The sequence below is a fragment of the Porites lutea genome, chromosome 7, assembly GCF_958299795.1.
Source record: "Porites lutea chromosome 7, jaPorLute2.1, whole genome shotgun sequence".
Classification (NCBI taxonomy): Eukaryota; Metazoa; Cnidaria; class Anthozoa; order Scleractinia; family Poritidae; genus Porites; species Porites lutea.
Genome location: NC_133207.1, coordinates 34,115,307 through 34,137,639, shown reverse-complemented (window position 1 = coordinate 34,137,639; position 22,333 = coordinate 34,115,307). Strand labels below are relative to the sequence as shown.

At 39.6% G+C, this 22,333-nt stretch overlaps 2 protein-coding genes and 1 pseudogene across 2 annotated transcripts; all 3 read right to left on the bottom strand.

The window, feature by feature from the left end:
- Nucleotides 1-1,481: 1,481 nt before the first annotated feature.
- LOC140944841 (retinol dehydrogenase 16-like) lies at nucleotides 1,482-6,524 on the bottom strand (annotated as a pseudogene).
- A 3,879-nt stretch (nucleotides 6,525-10,403) lies between these two features.
- On the bottom strand, nucleotides 10,404-15,629 carry LOC140944840 (retinol dehydrogenase 16-like). Its single transcript, XM_073393943.1, has 5 exons — nucleotides 15,582-15,629; nucleotides 15,218-15,470; nucleotides 14,877-15,062; nucleotides 13,278-13,517; nucleotides 10,404-10,873 (listed from the first exon to the last, which is right to left on the bottom strand). Exons 1-5 carry the CDS (start codon nucleotides 15,627-15,629, stop codon nucleotides 10,629-10,631), a joined length of 972 nt encoding a protein of 323 aa, XP_073250044.1. The 3' UTR covers nucleotides 10,404-10,628.
- Nucleotides 15,630-18,393: 2,764 nt separating this feature from the next.
- On the bottom strand, nucleotides 18,394-22,255 carry LOC140944839 (retinol dehydrogenase 7-like). The gene is made up of 4 exons (XM_073393942.1): nucleotides 21,792-22,255; nucleotides 20,805-20,990; nucleotides 19,851-20,090; nucleotides 18,394-19,575 (listed from the first exon to the last, which is right to left on the bottom strand). The coding sequence occupies exons 1-4, from the start codon at nucleotides 22,135-22,137 to the stop codon at nucleotides 19,352-19,354; spliced, it is 996 nt and encodes a 331-aa protein (XP_073250043.1). The 5' UTR covers nucleotides 22,138-22,255; the 3' UTR covers nucleotides 18,394-19,351.
- Nucleotides 22,256-22,333: the final 78 nt, after the last annotated feature.

Sequence of the window (22,333 nt, the reverse complement as noted above, 5' to 3'; positions counted from 1 at the left end):
TAATTTCGTCGGCTTTTCACGCTCCTTGTGCTTTTCGGCGGCTTCTTCCGGGTTCAAATTCGATATTAAACGTCACCAATCAAGCAACCTTTCGATTTTGCAGTGAATGAAATTAGTAGCATATTTTTTCGTAGCACCACACCGTTTTGTTTTCAATGAACCTTTTGAGTGAGATGGGTTTATCTACCTCCATAATGAAACGCCTGTAGCCATAGCTTGTCTTCTTCGCTTAATTTCTGCGGTCCAGAGAAATGGGAAGCCCGCGAAAGAAATGATCGAGTTGTTTTCTTGTGTTCTTCAGAGCGTTTATACAATTTCTGTTGTGATGTAGAACGACTTTGAGCGGAATCGCCACTATTGTCTTTTTGAAGATATCCGTTTCTGCTATCTGCAGCCCGCCGCAGCCGTTTTCTTCGAGGGAAAATAAACTGAAAACATCCTCCAATCAAAAACAGAAGTATAAATTCTGCTCGAGACATTGCCTAGAAGGCGAGTAGTCTTGTAACGTATAGCAAGGCAAGTGATATGAGAAAACTGAAGGCTGTTTCACCCGTGTAGCTGTCAGACGAAATAACCTTATTGTCAGAGTCTAGTAAGTGGTAGTAGGATGTGGATAGGCTTGTATAGAACGTGTTGGTATTCATGAATTAAGCAGTCTGAAGCGTTATCTTTCCCGCATCGCTTAATTGCGAAATCAGATAAACTTTTGGCAATTATAAGTAGGAATTCTTGGCACTAGAGAGAACTACGTCACTATTTTTAGGGGATTAAAAAAAGATTTTATGTCTCGAACAGATATTCACCGAAATTACTCGTTGGGTGCCCCTGTCGTACTGATTTGTTTTTCAGTGTTCTTACCTTCCACTCGTCGTAACACGTGACTAGCTTGTTGAAAGTTTAATAGCTGTTTTCTCTGTGCACTGTCGTACACAATTCCCATGTGCCCACCACCTTAGTCGGCCAAACTAGCAAATAAGCACCCTCTCCCTCCCCTCTCTAACGTTAAAACTGGTAAAAGATGCATGTCACCTAGACAGGCAGCCAGCTTTTTGACGACTTGTAGTAGTCGAAAAGTTGTGTTTTTAACGACATTTTTTCCTAAAAAAATGTTTTACTGAAGTCTCTCTCATATCAGAAGTTTTGATTTTAATATTTTATTTGCTGTAACGGGAGTTACAGACACGAAGTTCTGTTACCAACTAATCAAAACTATAACAAAATTTATGCAATTTTAAACTTTTTTAAAAGATTAAAATATAAGATATTTCGAGAGTTTTAGCTAGAAGAGAATAATAATAATAAAAAACTTGATATATTAAATTGAATTGCGCCAGCGGATGCCGTGTACTGTCCTATCACACTGTCCAATTAATTCTGAAATCAGGGAGCTGATAGCCAATCAGATTTGAGAAGTTTGTTATAGTTACGATCAACGGATTAAGCAATGTAAAACTTATAAATAAACGCTTATATGACAGTGCAGTTATCGAGACTTTGTTCATTGGTGAAATTCTGATCAGAACATCTCTCTACTACAGATATAATGAAGGTCTTCAACATGGTTAGGAGTTTCGACATCCTTTTGGTTTTGGTATTTTTAGGCTAAACAAGCAGCGTAGAATCAAGTCTACAGCAGACGTTGGTAACCAGGTCGCCGCTGGTATCGCCAGCTGAGCCTCCAGACCAACTACATAACGATCACGTGGTGCTTGTGACGTCAGAGCATCCACTACAGCATCCACCACTAAATACAGGTGATCAGAAGGAAGTAACTCGGTAAAATGCCTAACCACTAGAAACAAGAAGGCTGATGTTAGTAGTCATGACAACGACATCAGTTTCTATTAACTCAAGTCAATTTCTGATACAAGTAGAGTTTGCCTTTTGGTCGAGGGTCGAGGGTAAATGGTCGAGGGTCGAGGGTAACTAGTCGAGGGTCGAGGGTAAATGGTCGAGGGTCGAAAAATCCTCCACAATTATTTCTGAACGTCGTCAAATCAAATTTTCAAGTAGGCTCGTGTTTACTCGAGTTTCGGGTGCCTGTTTTATTTGTCTTGTGTTGTTTATAACTTTTACACTCCCACGGTGATGAAGGTGATATTACATTAACATCTAGTGGCACGTGCATCATGTATCGTTGTAACACTCGAGTAAATAATATTGAATATTGAAAGCAGAGACCCAATGGTTTTCTTGTCAAACGTTTCACTCGCTTATAAAAAGGCTGCTAATCTGCTAACTTTCACTGTTTGTATGTAATATTTCCCACGTCCACTAGTTTTGTCCTATGTGAGACTTGGGTCAGCGTGATTATTTTACTGCCTGTAAGACAAAAACATGGAAAACTCAACGATAACAACATAATAAACACAACTTGTCAAATGCCGCATTCACAGACTTCACAGGCTGGCAAACAACTATAGCAAATACTAACAAGAAATTCACACCATTGCTTTAAAGCCTCTTGAAATTCCGAAATGAAAGCGAAGTACGGAGGAGTAAAGGAAGAGATCGAAACAATGGTACTGTTAAGGGGTATATATCCCAGACCCACTACATTTTCGATTGCTCCGGAAAACGAAACTTGAAACTGCAAATATCACGCAACTGAATAAGCATAACAATAAGCTTTATAGACTCAGTTAAAAAGTTAATTGGTTACTCCTAATATGTAGTTCCAGAGAAATAAAGCTTAAGCTGAAGTGGTGTATCGCCAAAAATTTTAACAAACCTCGGTACAAGAAGTACCGTTGTTTTACCCATTCAATTAAAAGCCTACTTAAAAATATTTAGGCTGTTAAGCGTGTTGACGTAATTGCGCTGGTCATCATCCAATGAGTTGTAAAAAAAAATTGACTCTTTCTCAAATCTAAAATTTTAAAGAAAAAATGCACATGCATTGTACTCTATCTTAAATCGAATCTTAAATGTCTTATAGTTAAAGAAAATTAGAGCTGAGATCCTGCTTCAAAGTTCTCAGTCAACAGTTTAATGGTATTATGGTATTTATTGAACTTCATGTCACGCTTCTTTCCTTTGGTTGCTTTATTTGGAAATTTTAGGTCTTAAATTGAAAAAAAAATTCAGAAATAATTGTGGAGGATTTTTCGACCCTCGACCATTTACCCTGGACCCTCGACTAGTTACTCTCGACCATTTACCCTCGACCCTCGACTACGGTAGTTACCCTCGACCCTCGACCAAAAGGCAAACTCTACAAGTACTACGCGATGGCGCCATTACTCCGCTTTTGGCACATCTTAAACACCTTTCATTATTGGGGAGGATCATGTACCGACCATAATTCCTTGTTAACGGTTTCGTCGTCCTTTTCGACGTTACAAGACCCAGACCTTTACAAGTGCGTACGAAACTGGAAGTAAACTATGCGCCTTCGCATATAAAATAGCTTGCGTGGCTGGCGGTTTTCTTTGTCGAATGCGCGAGAAAAGTAAAAACCATAAACCCATGTTCACCGGTCCATGTTGCCTTCTCGTTGTTTCCACCCCATTCCCCTCTTAAGTTAGCTCCGCTGTTAACTCGCGCTCCCTCGCGCTCCCCTCCATTGCCCCTACCCAACAAAAATGCCATGTTATACATACCAATATTAAATTGTAAATTCAATTTTGGAAGCAAGGACCACTTTTTCTGATACAGACTATCTCCAAACCCGCACGTTCTAATACATTTTACCCCATTGCAATTGTTTCCAGCAATAGCCATCCTACTGAACGTGTTTTACAACTGCAGACCATCATCTCAAACTCCTGGTACATACTACACATTAATTCATAAAAGACACGCCACACTTTCTCAACAAACTGGAACACCTTGGACAGATACCCGAAAATGCTTTTATTGTCACCCTAAACGTGTCATCTCTCTACACTAACATTCCTCATAACGAAGGCATAGACTCCTGTCACGCGAACACAACGCTTCATCTATCAGAACTGTAACACTTTGTGATTCCATACGGGTAATTCGCATAGGGCAAGTTTCAAACCGCAATCTGCGTCCCACCCGGCCCCTTTAAACTTTAGGTCAGTATTAATAAGGGACAATTTTTAAACATAATTACTGTTTAAGCTGTAATTGTGACATCTTTTTATTAAGCAGAATTCTGAACAATCAGATCACTTATAAATTCTCGGTTTGCACTGGTGCTTACCTCCATTCAAGTATTCCTCTCCGTATTCTTCCTTTAGCTGGTCAACCAGGTTTTCCCAGCCATCTTTGAAACATTATCCCAATTTAGAGGGCTGATGCATATCTGATTGAAATTCACCTGGTTCCAGTATACTCACTCTCACCCCCCAGGGATACATTTCTCGTCTCAGTGCATCTGAAAACGCCTCCACACCATACTTGGTTATACTGTAGGCTGACAAGAAGTTAAATGACAAACGACCTGTGTGTTTTGTTAAAGTGCAAAAAATATATCAGAAATAAGAAGGCAATAACAAAAAAGTTTTCAAGTATTAGTTTTCCGGCGCATTCGATCTAATATTTGGAGGCGGGGAGGTTCCTGCTTTCCCTTCACGTTTTTCGAACTCCGCTACTCGCTGACTTTAGATGTGAAAAAAGACGCCCATATGGTTATCGTGCGTCATTTCAATTAACTACTAATGAATCAAACCAAGAGAAAGTCAGTCGCTTATGAGAGTCGGGAACAACAGGCGCTTGGAAGTTATAGAAAGGGACTCGCGAAAGGAAACAAGCGAGCGGGCCTTCTTTTCCCTCGCGTGTCCCCCTTGCGCGCCCCGTTCTTTCTGCGCCCTTATTACTTGCAAGCGCACAGTTAGGAATTTGCACTTTCCGACAGGTCAAACCGTCGCCTGATTAGCACAGTTGCATAAGCGACGCCAATCTGTTGATCTGCAGGCCGGACAATAATCAGGGTCTTGAAAAAACTGCTAAGATCGACCATGCTGGCTGTAGGTGACTTAAGACCCAGTTTCAGTTCAGCTGATCGCGTCCTTAGATAGTGACGTTAATTAAGCCGTTTGCTTTGTCTTCTTCAGCCTTCTTTATCAATTTGAAATTTGAAAATTTTGATAAAACATTATAGACACACTGGACAGCAAACTTCACGTCAGCCTCTGGTACGTAGTACCAATGTGCATTTTAGCAGCATGTTTGCACTCTACTGCAGGGTAAGCGCAGAGAACGTCTTCAGCAGTCAGTCCATATTGTCAATAGACATGTCTCGCGTACTATGACTACCTTGGTACCCATACAAGAAACATTATTAGACTTATGTTCTTATTAGGGGTTGTGAAAGGATAAAATCAGCGTGACAAGAGCATGATTACTACAAAGGTGGCGTGATTTAGTTCGGACGGCGGCTTACAAGAAATGGTCCCTTGAAGCCATGCATATGACTGATGATATTCATTGTTACTTTGTAAGGCTTTCGAGGGCATTACGTAAAACATTATAAAAAATGGTATCAAAGCAAATGAAATCTGAACTGATTTGAAATTTCATATTTTGTATATTATTTATTTAAGAATTTTTTAAATTATTTGTCGGTGCATCGTTTTCCAGAAAACTTATTTTGTATCTTGTATTTTTACGGAGTCGGGTATGTACTTAAGGATCATATACGGAAAACTAAAGAATGAAATTTCAAAATCTGTTGAGCTTGATAGCAAATGACCATGGTACCTGCGCATGCGTGGATGTACGTTATGGAGCCATCACCTACGTTTTTAAGAAGGCAAAGAGAGATAAGATCAGCTGAACAGCTATAACCTGTTTCCCTTACCTGCCATGCTTCCGATCTTCACAACACGTCCCTGGTCCCTCTTGACAAGTGGAAGAAATGTTTTGGTCATTTCAATCATTCCCCACAGATTAACATCTGCAGTTCGTTTGAATATACTCATCGGAGTCCATTCCACTGGCATTACATACGCAATACCTGCATTGTTCACCAGGCCCCACAGTCCAACTAAAAAGAGCATATGAAAATCAAGTACATTTTTGTGGGAGAATGCACTGGAAATAATTTTAAAAAGCCTTTAAAATTAACTCGAGCTCCAGCCATGTTTTCCTCTATCTCGCAGCAAAAAGAAGAAAGGTTTGAAACTCTTAAACAGTTACTAACCCTCTTCAGTCATCAGCTCCCGGACTTCATTGTAGACTTCTTTGATCTGCTCTGAGTTTGTCACATCCAACTGGAAAGTTTTCAGGTTATCGCTCGTCACTGATTTTAAACTCTGTCCACCTTCTTTTGTCAAACAGGTCGCTAACACACAAACACCCATTCTGTCAAGTGCAATGGCTGTAGCACGACCGAATCCAGAGTCGCAACCAGTAATCAGAACGTATTTTCCTCTGATGTTGAGTTTAGCTCTTGGCTTAAAATGATAAAAGAACAAAAAACTTAAAATGCCAATTACAGGCAGCAAAATGAAACTAAACGGCGAGCTTTCTGTGAAATCCATAGTCAGGCTGATAGTCGAAGTTGCTAAGACACGTCGAATGATAGAAACTCTGACCTCGTTTAAGAGGAACATTAGGAAAGGTGACCTTTCGACTCTTGTAAATATTTAGACGTTTTAGGCTTTTTAACAATTTTTTTAAATAATTATGTAATCTACACGCAATCTTTTATATTTACTTTTTAGTGATTTGTATCTGGTATTAATTTAACTTATTATTTTACAGTGTCCCCCATTAGCTTATAGCTAAAAACATAGACAGTTAAATAAAGTTTTCATTCATTCATTCATTCGACACGCAAACCGTTGATAACCGCTCGTTAATTATGCACATATCTTTTTGACTTGGTATTCTGCATGTTAAGAAGGATATGTGAACAAGCGGCTGTGTTTACATTTAATCAACGAGCAAAACCTAGAGCTCAACTCAGGGGACGGACCATTACAAAAGTTATGGGGGTGGGGGGGTAGGGGTGGGTGGGGAATTTTTGAGCCGCAGGAATTTTTTTTCGTTATCAAATTCCTTGTATGAATTTTTTTTAGGCCGTAGCATGAATATTTTTTAGGGTTAATTGGCGTGCATGAATTTTTTTTCTTTTAATTTTCCCTTGCGAAAATTTTTTTTGTACTTCGCCCGCCCCCGACAAGTTTTCTAATGGTCCGTTCCTTAACATCAAAGGAAAGTATGTTCTTATCACGGTTTGCGACTTTGGATTCATTCGAGCTCAGTCAGTACTCAGACTGATTCAAGTTCTTTTAGGATTTTTTTTACAGCTTTACCTTGCCACTGAAAAGTTGCGCGAACTGAGCGATAATCAAGTGTATCGATTTCTAATTATATTCAAAGGGAAAATACGTTATGTCCTTTCTCAGCACCTGTATTTACTTAGTTTTGAGCAAGACAACCTTTAACAGGACAAATAATTTCCTTCCCATATCAACACTTCATTTTTAAGTTGAAGATTATTAAGATTAGTATCTTTCCTATTTAGGTATTTTCTTTGTAGTGGCTTTAATTTCATGGGTGGAAGCGGAATCATGCATGAATCATGAATCATAGTTACAAAACTTGTAGGAATCATGAATCTTTGTTTTTAAAACTGGGCAATCCTGAATCTTTGTACTTTAGCTCGGGAATCACGAATGACGAGTCTCTGAGAAAAGCGCAACAAAATAGGTATGAATTAATTGCGTTCGATCCAGGGATTGCAGGTTATGGCGTTTCCGCAAGTCAAAATTTAATTGTTTTTTTCCGGGGGAGCATGCCCCTGGACCCCCCATATAATTCGTGCATTCGAGGCTGATAGTCCGCTTGTTTCTCCAGTGACGCTGGTGCTTAATGTTCAGTAACAAAAAACTCTATATATATCTGGACAAAACGAATGATGATACAGAGAAACAGTGGTCAAGAAATCTATATAATTCTGGATGAAAACAAAAGTTTGAACACCAAAAAAAACTACGCAAAACGAGACAAAGTAGCCTCTCAGAAATTCATTTAATGAATCAGGGTCATCAAAAGTCTGTGAATCATGAATCTGGAAGAAAATTCTTGTAGGAATCATGAATCATTGAGGTAAAATCGAATGGAATCATGAATATCAAGATTCAAATGATTCCGCTTCTGCCCCCGATTCATTAGTTCCAAAACCGTTATAAGTAAGGTATTCAGCTTGCGAACGTCGCACTTAGACTAACCTGAGATCAGGCGTTATTATTATTATTTTTTTTGCTTCTTTGCTTCTTTGGCTCGAGAGGGAAAAAAATAACGCCCTCTTCCCATGAGAGACATAAAGTGGATAATAGGGAGAGGGCATGATCTCAGGCTACACTTAGACAGTCAGCATGCACCATGAATCAGCCGCCGCCGCTGAAACCTCGTCGATTAGCTGGATTTTACTGCCTTTGATCGGCCTTTTTTGACCTTTTTGATATTTTGTTATTTTCCCCAAAGAGCTAAACTTGATGTAAATGGAAATTATATTCTCATTACCGGTTGCGACTTTGGATTCGGTCGTGCTACAGCTATTGCACTTGAAAAGATGGGAGTTTATGTGTTGGCGACTTGTTTGACAAAAGGAGGAGAACAGAGTTTAAAATCAGCGACGAGCGACACCGCACTGAGAACATTTCAGTTGGATGTGAAATGACCAAAACATTTCTTCCACTCGTCAATGGATGAGTTGTTAACTTTGCAACTTCTGCTGGTAAATTAGTGATGATCGTCTATTGATCATCTCTATCAGTTTCTGTTGAACAATGGGTTTTTTAAATTTATAGTGGGTTTTTTCTCTTAAAAGCTGTTCGTTGTCTTTTCTGGTTAACTTATCGCTTTCATGTAGTACAATAATTCTGTATAGTCTAGGTCACGGTCGTGAACGGGTTTCCGACAAATAATCACTCTCTATATTGTTGTCTACAGATTTGCTTTACTAGATTTACGATCACAGACTTCCCAGGTTCTTTAGCGTCTTGATCTCTCACTCATCCTAAGCGATCCCCCCTTTCCCCCAAATGTGCATCACCATTGTCTTCGATTGATACCCAGACCCAGGAGAAATGGGCAGTGACAATGGTTATCAGTTTTTTTTTTGGGGGAGGGGGGGGGGGGGGGGGTGGGGGTTCCGATCGCGCGAGTTTGTTTCCCAGGTGTGATCACATGTCCTTGTATCGACCCCTCTCACTTCTGTGTAGCTTAAATAGCTTTATAACCTGGTAAAACGTAGCACTGATGGAGAGAAAGGCCGAGAAAGAAGGGGGGAGGGGGAGTAAAGTGAGCGCATGGTCGGCCTCAGATTTGTCAGTTGAAGTTACGAGTTACCATTTGATGGGCTCCTACCGACGTCAAATAAGGATCTTTACCCTTTTTACATTTAATAACCTATACTTTGCAGCCCGAGGGCTGAATTTGCGTATTTACAAATGATGCAAGTGACAAAATGTGTATGTAAAACTAAGTGCAGGAAATATAAAAGTATGAAAAAAATGTGATAAAAAGTCTAAAAATCTACGTAAATATATTATCAATACAGGATCTAATAATAAAACTATTGATAAAACGATCTGTCTCGCTTTTAGGTGCGATGAAGCGCGTGTTGCACCTTATAGTATAACGTGACGGACCACTGAATGGTATTAAACTGTTCAGACGGTATTTAATATAGAGTCCTTTACAATGGTGTCGAAAGTGTTATGACATAGCCCTGTGATGAAATCTACAATAGGGAGAATGTTCTCCTGTTCGATAGCCTTCTGGTAGGGCAGTCCTGGGCATATTATAGACATTGCCCGTTTTTCCACTCGGGCAAACTCGTCTTTTAGGTACTATGGAAAGGCATAGAAAAGCAGGTGCTGCGTACGTAAGAACAGAGCGTATACAAGCAGTGTAAAAAGTGTGAATATCCTGCCGAGGAACTCTTGATCTCTTTAGCTGCACTAAAAAATACAGACGCTTCGACGCTTTCTTCATTATGTCACTAAAATATGCCAATCCTTCTACGTAAGGTTGACTAGCTTGTTGAAAGTTTAATAGCTGTTTTCTCTGTGCACTGTCGTACACAATTCCCATGTGCCCACCACCTTAGTCGGCCAAACTAGCAAATAAGCACCCTCTCCCTCCCCTCTCTAACGTTAAAACTGGTAAAAGATGCATGTCACCTAGACAGGCAGCCAGCTTTTTGACGACTTGTAGTCGTCGAAAAGTTGTGTTTTTAACGACATTTTTTCCTAAAAAAATGTTTTACTGAAGTCTCTCTCATATCAGAAGTTTTGATTTTAATATTTTATTTGCTGTAACGGGAGTTACAGACACGAAGTTCTGTTACCAACTAATCAAAACTATAACAAAATTTATGCAATTTTAAACTTTTTTAAAAGATTAAAATATAAGATATTTCGAGAGTTTTAGCTAGAAGAGAATAAAAAAAACTTGATATATTAAATTGAATTGCGCCAGTGGATGCCGTGTACTGTCCTATCACACTGTCCAATTAATTCTGAAATCAGGGAGCTGATAGCCAATCAGATTTGAGAAGTTTGTTATAGTTACGATCAACGGATTAAGCGATGTAAAACTTATAAACGGTTATATGACAGTGCAGTTATCGAGACTTTGTTCATTGGTGAAATTCTCATATGAACATCTCTCTACTACAGATATAATGTCGGTCTTCAACATGGCTAGGAGTTTCGACATCCTTTTGGTTTTGGTATTTTTAGGCTAAACAAGCAGCGTAAAATCAAGTCTACAGCAGACGTTGGTAACCAGGTCGCCGCTGGTATCGCCAGCTGAGCCTCCAGACCAACTACATAACGATCACGTGGTGCTTGTGACGTCAGAGCATCCACTACAGCATCCACCACTAAATACAGGCGATCAGAAGGAAGTAACTCGGTAAAATGCCTAACCACTAGAAACAAGAAGGCTGATGTTAGTAGTCATGACAACGACATCAGTTTCTATTAACTCAAGTCAATTTCTGATACAAGTAGAGTTTGCCTTTTGGTCGAGGGTCGAGGGTCGAGGGTAACTAGTCGAGGGTCGAGGGTAAATGGTCGAGGGTCGAGGGTAACTAGTCGAGGGTCGAGGGTAAATGGTCGAGGGTCGAAAAATCCTCCACAATTATTTCTGAACGTCGTCAAATCAAATTTTCAAGTAGGCTCGTGTTTACTCGAGTTTCGGGTGCCTGTTTTATTTGTCTTGTGTTGTTTATAACTTTTACACTCCCACGGTGATGAAGGTGATATTACATTAACATCTAGTGGCACGTGCATCATGTATCGTTGTAACACTCGAGTAAATAATATTGAATATTGAAAGCAGAGACCCAATGGTTTTCTTGTCAAACGTTTCACTCGCTTATAAAAAGGCTGCTAATCTGCTAACTTTCACTGTTTGTATGTAATATTTCCCACGTCCACTAGTTTTGTCCTATGTGAGACTTGGGTCAGCGTGATTATTTTACTGCCTGTAAGACAAAAACATGGAAAACTCAACGATAACAACGTAATAAACACAACTTGTCAAATGCCGCATTCACAGACTTCACAGGCTGGCAAACAACTATAGCAAATACTAACAAGAAATTCACACCATCGCTTTAAAGCCTCTTGAAATTCCGAAATGAAAGCGAAATACGGAGGAGTAAAGGAAGAGATCGAAACAATGGTACTTTTAAGGGGTATATATCCCACAGCTGATCCCAGACCCACTACATTTTCGATTGCTCCGGAAAACGAAACTTGAAACTGCAAATATCACGCAACTGAATAAGCATAACAATAAGCTTTATAGACTCAGTTAAAAAGTTAATTGGTTACTCCTAATATGTAGTTCCAGAGAAATAAAGCTTAAGCTGAAGTGGTGTATCGCCAAAAATTTTAACAAACCTCGGTACAAGAAGTACCGTTGTTTTACCCATTCAATTAAAAGCCTACTTAAAAATATTTAGGCTGTTAAGCGTGTTGACGTAATTGCGCTGGTCATCATCAAATGAGTTGTAAAAAAAAATTGACTCTTTCTCAAATCTAAAATTTTAAAGAAAAAATGCACATGCATTGTACTCTATCTTAAATCGAATCTTAAATGTCTTATAGTTAAAGAAAATTAGAGCTGAGATCCTGCTTCAAAGTTCTCAGTCAACAGTTTAATGGTATTATGGTATTTATTGAACTTCATGTCACGCTTCTTTCCTTTGGTTGCTTTATTTGGAAATTTTAGGTCTTAAATTGAAAAAAAAATTCAGAAATAATTGTGGAGGATTTTTCGACCCTCGACCATTTACCCTGGACCCTCGACTAGTTACTCTCGACCATTTACCCTCGACCCTCGACTACGGTAGTTACCCTCGACCCTCGACCAAAAGGCAAACTCTACAAGTACTACGCGATGGCGCCATTACTCCGCTTTTGGCACATCTTAAACACCTTTCATTATTGGGGAGGATCATGTACCGACCATAATTCCTTGTTAACGGTTTCGTCGTCCTTTTCGACGTTACAAGACCCAGACCTTTACAAGTGCGTACGAAACTGGAAGTAAACTATGCGCCTTCGCATATAAAATAGCTTGCGTGGCTGGCGGTTTTCTTTGTCGAATGCGCGAGAAAAGTAAAAACCATAAACCCATGTTCACCGGTCCATGTTGCCTTCTCGTTGTTTCCACCCCATTCCCCTCTTAAGTTAGCTCCGCTGTTAACTCGCGCTCCCTCGCGCTCCCCTCCATTGCCCCTACCCAACAAAAATGCCATGTTATACATACCAATATTAAATTGTAAATTCAATTTTGGAAGCAAGGACCACTTTTTCTGATACAGACTATCTCCAAACCCGCACGTTCTAATACATTTTACCCCATTGCAATTGTTTCCAGCAATAGCCATCCTACTGAACGTGTTTTACAACTGCAGACCATCATCTCAAACTCCTGGTACATACTACACATTAATTCATAAAAGACACGCCACACTTTCTCAACAAACTGGAACACCTTGGACAGATACCCGAAAATGCTTTTATTGTCACCCTAAACGTGTCATCTCTCTACACTAACATTCCTCATAACGAAGGCATAGACTCCTGTCACGCGAACACAACGCTTCATCTATCAGAACTGTAACACTTTGTGATTCCATACGGGTAATTCGCATAGGGCAAGTTTCAAACCGCAATCTGCGTCCCACCCGGCCCCTTTAAACTTTAGGTCAGTATTAATAAGGGACAATTTTTAAACATAATTACTGTTTAAGCTGTAATTATGACATCTTTTTATTAAGCAGAATTCTGAACAGTCAGATCACTTATAAATTCTCGGTTTGCACTGGTGCTTACCTCCATTCAAGTATTCCTCTCCGTATTCTTCCTTTAGCCGGTCAACCAGGTTTTCCCAGCCATCTTTGAAACATTTTCCCAATTTAGAGGGCTGATGCATATCTGTTTGAAATTCACCTGGTTCCAGTATACTCACTCTCACCCCCCAGGGATACATTTCTCGTCTCAGTGCATCTGAAAACGCCTCCACACCATACTTGGTTATACTGTAGGCTGACAAGAAGTTAAATGACAAACGACCTGTGTGTTTTGTTAAAGTGCAAAAAATATATCAGAAATAAGAAGGCAATAACAAAAAAGTTTTCAAGTATTAGTTTTCCGGCGCATTCGATCTAATATTTGGAGGCGGGGAGGTTCCTGCTTTCCCTTCACGTTTTTCGAACTCCGCTACTCGCTGACTTTAGATGTGAAAAAAGACGCCCATATGGTTATCGTGCGTCATTTCAATTAACTACTAATGAATCAAACCAAGAGAAAGTCAGTCGCTTATGAGAGTCGGGAACAACAGGCGCTTGGAAGTTATAGAAAGGGACTCGCGAAAGGAAACAAGCGAGCGGGCCTTCTTTTCCCTCGCGTGTCCCCCTTGCGCGCCCCGTTCTTTCTGCGCCCTTATTACTTGCAAGCGCACAGTTAGGAATTTGCACTTTCCGACAGGTCAAACCGTCGCCTGATTAGCACAGTTGCATAAGCGACGCCAATCTGTTGATCTGCAGGCCGGACAATAATCAGGGTCTTGAAAAAACTGCTAAGATCGACCATGCTGGCTGTAGGTGACTTAAGACCCAGTTTCAGTTCAGCTGATCGCGTCCTTAGATAGTGACGTTAATTAAGCCGTTTGCTTTGTCTTCTTCAGCCTTCTTTATCAATTTGAAATTTGAAAATTTTGATAAAACATTATAGACACACTGGACAGCAAACTTCACGTCAGCCTCTGGTACGTAGTACCAATGTGCATTTTAGCAGCATGTTTGCACTCTACTGCAGGGTAAGCGCAGAGAACGTCTTCAGCAGTCAGTCCATATTGTCAATAGACATGTCTCGCGTACTATGACTACCTTGGTACCCATACAAGAAACATTATTAGACTTATGTTCTTATTAGGGGTTGTGAAAGGATAAAATCAGCGTGACAAGAGCATGATTACTACAAAGGTGGCGTGATTTAGTTCGGACGGCGGCTTACAAGAAATGGTCCCTTGAAGCCATGCATATGACTGATGATATTCATTGTTACTTTGTAAGGCTTTCGAGGGCATTACGTAAAACATTATAAAAAATGGTATCAAAGCAAATGAAATCTGAACTGATTTGAAATTTCATATTTTGTATATTATTTATTTAAGAATTTTTTAAATTATTTGTCGGTGCATCGTTTTCCAGAAAACTTATTTTGTATCTTGTATTTTTACGGAGTCGGGTATGTACTTAAGGATCATATACGGAAAACTAAAGAATGAAATTTCAAAATCTGTTGAGCTTGATAGCAAATGACCATGGTACCTGCGCATGCGTGGATGTACGTTATGGAGCCATCACCTACGTTTTTAAGAAGGCAAAGAGAGATAAGATCAGCTGAACAGCTATAACCTGTTTCCCTTACCTGCCATGCTTCCGATCTTCACAACACGTCCCTGGTCCCTCTTGACAAGTGGAAGAAATGTTTTGGTCATTTCAATCATTCCCCACAGATTAACATCAGCTGTGCGTTTGAATATACTCATCGGAGTCCATTCCACTGGCATTACATACGCAATACCTGCATTGTTCAACAGGCCCCACAGTCCAACTAAAAAGAGCATATGAAAATCAAGTACATTTTTGTGGGAGAATGCACTGGAAATAATTTTAAAAAGCCTTTAAAATTAACTCGAGCTCCAGCCATGTTTTCCTCTATCTCGCAGCAAAAAGAGAAAGGTTTGAAACTCTTAAACAGTTACTAACCCTCTTCAGTCATCAGCTCCCGGACTTCATTGTAGACTTCTTTGATCTGCTCTGAGTTTGTCACATCCAACTGGAAAGTTTTCAGGTTATCGCTCGTCACTGATTTTAAACTCTGTCCACCTTCTTTTGTCAAACAGGTCGCTAACACACAAACACCCATTCTGTCAAGTGCAATGGCTGTAGCACGACCGAATCCAGAGTCGCAACCAGTAATCAGAACATATTTTCCTCTGATGTTGAGTTTAGCTCTTGGCTTAAAATGATAAAAGAACAAAAAACTTAAAATGCCAATTACAGGCAGCAAAATGAAACTAAACGGCGAGCTTTCTGTGAAATCCATAGTCAGGCTGATAGTCGAAGTTGCCAAGACACGTCGAATGATAGAAACTCTGACCTCGTTTAAGAGGAACATTAGGAAAGGTGACCTTTCGACTCTTGTAAATATTTAGACGTTTTAGGCTTTTTAACAATTTTTTTAAATAATTATGTAATCTACACGCAATCTTTTATATTTACTTTTTAGTGATTTGTATCTGGTATTAATTTAACTTATTATTTTACAGTGTCCCCCATTAGCTTATAGCTAAAAACATAGACAGTTAAATAAAGTTTTCATTCATTCATTCATTCGACACGCAAACCGTTGATAACCGCTCGTTAATTATGCACATATCCTTTTGACTTGGTATTCTGCATGTTAAGAAGGATATGTGAACAAGCGGCTGTGTTTACATTTAATCAACGAGCAAAACCTAGAGCTCAACTCAGGGGACGGACCATTACAAAAGTTATGGGGGTGGGGGGGGGAAGGGGTGTATGGGGAATTTTTGAGCCGCAGGAATTTTTTTTCGTTATCAAATTCCTTGTATGAATTTTTTTTAGGCCGTAGCATGAATATTTTTTAGGGTTAATTGGCGTGCATGAATTTTTTTTCTTTTAATTTTCCCTTGCGAAAATTTTTTTTGTACTTCGCCCGCCCCCGACAAGTTTTCTAATGGTCCGTTCCTTAACATCAAAGGAAAGTATGTTCTTATCACGGTTTGCGACTTTGGATTCATTCGAGCTCAGTCAGTACTCAGACTGATTCAAGTTCTTTTAGGATTTTTTTTACAGCTTTACCTTGCCACTGAAAAGTTGCGCGAACTGAGCGATAATCAAGTGTATCGATTTCTAATTATATTCAAAGGGAAAATACGTTATGTCCTTTCTCAGCACCTGTATTTACTTAGTTTTGAGCAAGACAACCTTTAACAGGACAAATAATTTCCTTCCCATATCAACACTTCATTTTTAAGTTGAAGATTATTAAGATTAGTATCTTTCCTATTTAGGTATTTTCTTTGCAGTGGCTTTAATTTCATGGGTGGAAGCGGAATCATGCATGAATCATGAATCATAGTTACAAAACTTGTAGGAATCATGAATCTTTGTTTTTAAAACTGAGCAATCCTGAATCTTTGTACTTTAGCTCGGGAATCACGAATGACGAGTCTCTGAGAAAAGCGCAACAAAATAGGTATGAATTAATTGCGTTCGATCCAGGGATTGCAGGTTATGGCGTTTCCGCAAGTCAAAATTTAATTGTTTTTTTTCCGGGGGGAGCATGCCCCTGGACCCCCCATATAATTCGTGCATTCGAGGCTGATAGTCCGCTTGTTTCTCCAGTGACGCTGGTGCTTAATGTTCAGTAACAAAAAACTCTATATATATCTGGACAAAACGAATGATGATACAGAGAAACAGTGGTCAAGAAATCTATATAATTCTGGATGAAAACAAAAGTTTGAACACCAAAAAAAACTACGCAAAACGAGACAAAGTAGCCTCTCAGAAATTCATTTAATGAATAGGTCATCAAAAGTCTGTGAATCATGAATCTGGAAGAAAATTCTTGTAGGAATCATGAATCATTGAGGTAAAATCGAATGGAATCATGAATATCAAGATTCAAATGATTCCGCTTCTACCCCCGATTCATTAGTTCCAAAACCGTTATAAGTAAGGTATTCAGCTTGCGAACGTCGCACTTAGACTAACCTGAGATCAGGCGTTATTATTATTTTTTTTTTTGCTTCTTTGCTTCTTTGGCTCGAGAGGGAAAAAAATAACGCCCTCTTCCCGTGAGAGACATAAAGTGGATAATAGGGAGAGGGCATGATCTCAGGCTACACTTAGACAGTCAGCATGCACAATGAATCAGCCGCCGCCGCTGAAACCTCGTCGATTAGCTGGATTTTACTGCCTTCGATCGGCCTTTTTTGACCTTTTTGATATTTTGTTATTTTCACCAAAGAGCTAAACTTGATGTAAATGGAAATTATATTCTCATTACCGGTTGCGACTTTGGATTCGGTCGTGCTACAGCTATTGCACTTGAAAAGATGGGAGTTTATGTGTTGGCGACTTGTTTGACAAAAGGAGGAGAACAGAGTTTAAAATCAGCGACGAGCGACACCGCACTGAGAACATTTCAGTTGGATGTGAAATGACCAAAACATTTCTTCCACTCGTCAATGGATGAGTTGTTAACTTTGCAACTTCTGCTGGTAAATTAGAGATGATCGTCTATTGATCATCTCTATCAGTTTCTGTTGAACAGTGGGTTTTTTAAATTTATAGTGGGGTTTTTTCCCAGGTGTGATCACATGTCCTTGTATCGACCCCTCTCACTTCTGTGTAGCTTAAATAGCTTTATAACCTGGTAAAACGTAGCACTGATGGAGAGAAAGGCCGAGAAAGAAGGGGGGAGGGGGAGTAAAGTGAGCGCATGGTCGGCCTCAGATTTGTCAGTTGAAGTTACGAGTTACCATTTGATGGGCTCCTACCGACGTCAAATAAGGATCTTTACCCTTTTTACATTTAATAACCTATACTTTGCAGCCCGAGGGCTGAATTTGCGTATTTACAAATGATGCAAGTGACAAAATGTGTATGTAAAACTAAGTGCAGGAAATATAAAAGTATGAAAAAAATGTGATAAAAAGTCTAAAAATCTACGTAAATATATTATCAATACAGGATCTAATAATAAAACTATTGATAAAACGATCTGTCTTGCTTTTAGGTGCGATGAAGCGCGTGTTGCACCTTACAGTATAACGTGACGGACCACTGAATTGTATTAAACTATTCAGACGGTGTTTAATATAGAGTCCTTTACCGTGGTCGGGTGTCGAAAGTGTTATGACATAGCCCTGTGATGAAATCTACAATAGGGAGAATGTTCTCCTGTTCGATAGCCTTCTGGTAGGGCAGTCCTGGGCATATTATAGACATTGCCCGTTTTTCCACTCGGGCAAACTCGTCTTTTAGGTACTATGGAAAGGCATAGAAAAGCAGGTGCTGCGTACGTAAGAACAGAGCGTATACAAGCAGTGTAAAAAGTGTGAATATCCTGCCGAGGAACTCTTGATCTCTTTAGCTGCACTAAAAAATACAGACGCTTCGACGCTTTCTTCATTATGTCACTAAAATATGCCAATCCTTCTACGTAAGGTTGCTCGATACGGTCAGACCTAGACGTTTAGCACTAGCTTGTCACTTTCTTTAGTTCATTATCTTATACTACAATAGGCGCAAACCGGGGCTCATCCTTTACAAAAGATACCCTTAGTGAGCTCCTTACACTTGTCGCTATTAAGTTTGACTCTATTCTACGGAGATAACTCCACAACTTTATCCGCGATCTCCTGGGCACAACTTCGGTTGCCCCCCCTGGTAACGACTTCTGATGCCGTCGTATCGTCAACGTACTTCCATACATTAGCTAAATGATCAGAATCTAAATCATTTATAAGTACAAGAAATAGCCATGAGTCTAATTTTGTTCCCTGATGGAGCCCGCACGGCACTGCGCCCCACGCGGAGTAACAGTCCGCAGAGTTAACCAGAAAAGAAATCTATGATCCAATTGATAATTCTTGTGGGCAGATCCAACCTGCACAATTTCTCTACGGGTATTCTATATTCTATACTTTATAATTAGGCTATATATTTTCAGATGCAGAACTGTAAAGGAGCTACTTTAAGAATGATCGTGATGAATGTAGATTTATATAATGACAGTTAAATGGCTTCATCTCCATTAAATATCAAAACAACTATCACTGCTTCGGAAATAGCGTTTCAACATGGCTAGTCTTTTCGAACCACTTTAGGCAATGCCGTTTTCAACAGCTTTCTAATAATTGAGTCCACCACAAAGGTTGGTAGCCAGGACACCATTGCTATTCCAAACCAAGCATCTGAACCAACCACATAACGGTCACGCGGTGTTTGTGACGTTAAGGCATCCAAAACAGCATCCACAACTAAATACAGGCGATCAGATTGAGGAAACTCTGTCCACAACTTAACCACTAGGAAGAAAAAACTGTCATTAGCTTCTGTTTCTTCAATTTCATTGTTTTAAGTACTGATCCAGATATTGCTTATTAGAGACGACTGATTTACCTAATTCTGGAATAACAATACATTCTAGATTCTTCATCAATAAAACGAATTTATTTAGTACAGCAATTTGCCACTATTTATGTTACCTGAAGAAAACTTTGTTGGCAAGTAAATAATGTTAATTGGCATCTCCGCATTTCTTTCTAAACTGGAAAGTACAATTTTCAGGATGACGATATACCTTCATTCAAGAATTTCTCTCCGTATTCTTCCTTTAGCTGATCATCCAGGATCTCCCAACCAGCTTTGTAACTTTTTTCAACGTGGGAGGGCTGACTCATGTTGGTCTGAAATGTACCAGGTTCCAGAATGCTCACTTTCACTCCCCACGGATACATTTCTCGCCTTAATGCATCTGAAAACGCCTCCACGCCATACTTGGTTATACTGTATGCTGACACAAATGGCACCGAGAAACGACCTGTATTTTATTAAAAGTATGAAATCATACATTAGAATTAAGATGGCAGTCCTTTGAAGACTGCTTTTTATTACTAGATGAATCTTTATAAAAAATGGAGAAGATCATAGGCAGCTTGTGCAATTGTGAAAAGAATCTAGGGGACTATAACACAAACAAGGTGAAAGTTGCAACTTTCTAAAAATGATTATCTGCGAAGCAACTTACTTAATGAAGAAAATCTTGCTCCCTTCGTATTTATTTTACATTTTCCTAAAGTCCACTTGCCTTTGCGGTGGACACAAAGGTCTCTTTGTTTGTCACTCAAGGAAAGAATCGAAGTAAGGTGAAAGAAACAATTATAATAAAAGTCCTGGGATAGACGATACATCTCTCAAGACTATCTTATTTTCTAATATAGTTCAGCTATAATGCGCAATCTGACTGGTCAAAAGGCGTGCTCTATGAGGGTATAGAACACGAAGCTAAAAGTTTGTTTCGAAAAATTAGGAATTAAGTTCTGCGTGGAGAATTTAACGGATCCTTTATCATAAAACAATCAAAGAAGCCTTGACTATGCTCTGTTTTTTTTAAAATTCTGTTGTAAAGCACTTAGGAAGCGGCCAGAGTACGCACTCAAAAAGTAAAGAGAAACACTCGACTGCATCTCGTGTTTCCCCTGCACTTCTTTCGTGCTCTAACCGCTTCAATCGATTTTCAACATTTTCCCCTTACCAGCACCACTTGAGAAGTTAACAACTCGTCCCCGGGCCCTCTTAACAAGTGGAAGAAATGTCTTGGTCATTTCAATCAGTCCCCATAGATTCACATCTGCGGTTCTTTTATATATGGTCAGCGGAGTCCACTCGATTGGTAGCCTATGCACAATTCCAGCGTTGTTTACCAGGCCCCACAGTCTGCCTAAAAATTACATTTTTAAGAACTGTCAGCCATCAAATTCTGTTGCAAAAACGGAATGTCCTGAATGGAAGGGGATGGTACAATTCCCATCTCCAAGCCTATTTCATTTCATGGCTTAAGAAGCACATTTTGTTGATAAATTTTACAACCTCCTACCGTAGAAAAACCGTGAAAACCGGAAACGTTTCTGGAAAAGAGCGGAGGAAACCCGCCCATCAAACACGAAAAAAAGGCAGTTGGGGTTTGTAGTTAGATTATGTTTTTGAGGTTTGCTCAGTCCTTCAGGCTTATTGGTCATGACTCAATAATCATTCCTAAATACCAAGTTTTTCATTGTTTTTTCGAAAGATGTTGTGGCAGGGGAATGAGTCGGGGCCTCCTTTGCTCAGGAGCGCAGCTGACAGTGAGCTTAGTGGTAAAGCATATTGCCCAGTATAAAGCCTGAAGGTGATGGGTTCGACCCTTGTTGGGAGAACTCGGATTTTTTTTCGAGTCGCCTAAGTCACTGACAGGAGAAAACATAAAAAAACCTAGAAAACAAGACCAAACAACAACAGCAACAAACTTATGCTTCACACTGAATGGTGGTGCGTGTCCTCGTGGGAGTGAAATTAAGTAAACAATATCTGATAATGAGTACTCAAGGAACCGTGGCCGACACGAACTCGTGTATTTGTGATTCGGTTTTGAATAAAATTATTAAAGGAATGCCTTGGAAAAAGAACTTACTATTAACGGGATAACAAGCAATGATGTCAACAATCGTGCAATAAAAAGTAAAAATAGAACAGGGATACTCACCTGCGTTACCATTGACCAGCAGTTTGTTGACTTTATCAAGTACTTCTTTAATCTGCTCTGAGTTTGTCACATCCAACTTAAATGTTTTTAGTTTGTCACTCGTCACTGATTTTAAACTTCGTTCACCTTCTTTTGTCAAGCAGGTCGCTAACACACAAACACCCATCTTGTCAAGTGCAATGGCTGTAGCACGCCCAAATCCAGAGTCGCAACCCGTGATGAGAACATATTTTCCCTTGACGTTAAGTTTAGCTCTTGGTTTAAGATAATAAAGCAATAAAAGAGTTAAAATGACAATTACAGGCAGCAAAATGCCATTAAATGTCGAGCTTTCTGCGGCATCCATGGTTTTGACTCAGTCAATTCGTGACTTACGGTCATGGGTTGTGACTTTAAAAGCCTAAAGGGATCACGTGAAGACCGTGAAGTGATTTGCTTGAATAGGTCAACGAGCGGCCTTTGAGCGAAAGCCATTTGGCAATGCTTTGAGTAATTCTATCTCATTATCCTTCCTAAATAACTGTTGCTAGTCAACTGTCTTC

Excerpts from the sequence above, each read along its gene's own strand:
- LOC140944839 (XM_073393942.1), bottom strand. The coding sequence starts at position 22,137 with ATGGATGCCGCAGAAAGCTCGACATTTAATGGCATTTTGCTGCCTGTA. Across the intron at positions 20,091-20,804 it reads TAACTTCTCAAGTGGTGCTG|GTCGTTTCTCGGTGCCATTT; the intron begins GTAAGGGGAAAA and ends AATAAAATACAG. Across the intron at positions 19,576-19,850 it reads AGAGAAATTCTTGAATGAAG|TGGTTAAGTTGTGGACAGAG; the intron begins GTATATCGTCAT and ends TTTTCTTCCTAG.
- LOC140944840 (XM_073393943.1), bottom strand. The coding sequence starts at position 15,629 with ATGTTCCTCTTAAACGAGGTCAGAGTTTCTATCATTCGACGTGTCTTG. Across the intron at positions 15,471-15,581 it reads CTATCATTCGACGTGTCTTG|CCAAGAGCTAAACTCAACAT; the intron begins GCAACTTCGACT and ends TATCATTTTAAG. Across the intron at positions 13,518-14,876 it reads GAAGATCGGAAGCATGGCAG|GTCGTTTGTCATTTAACTTC; the intron begins GTAAGGGAAACA and ends CAAAACACACAG.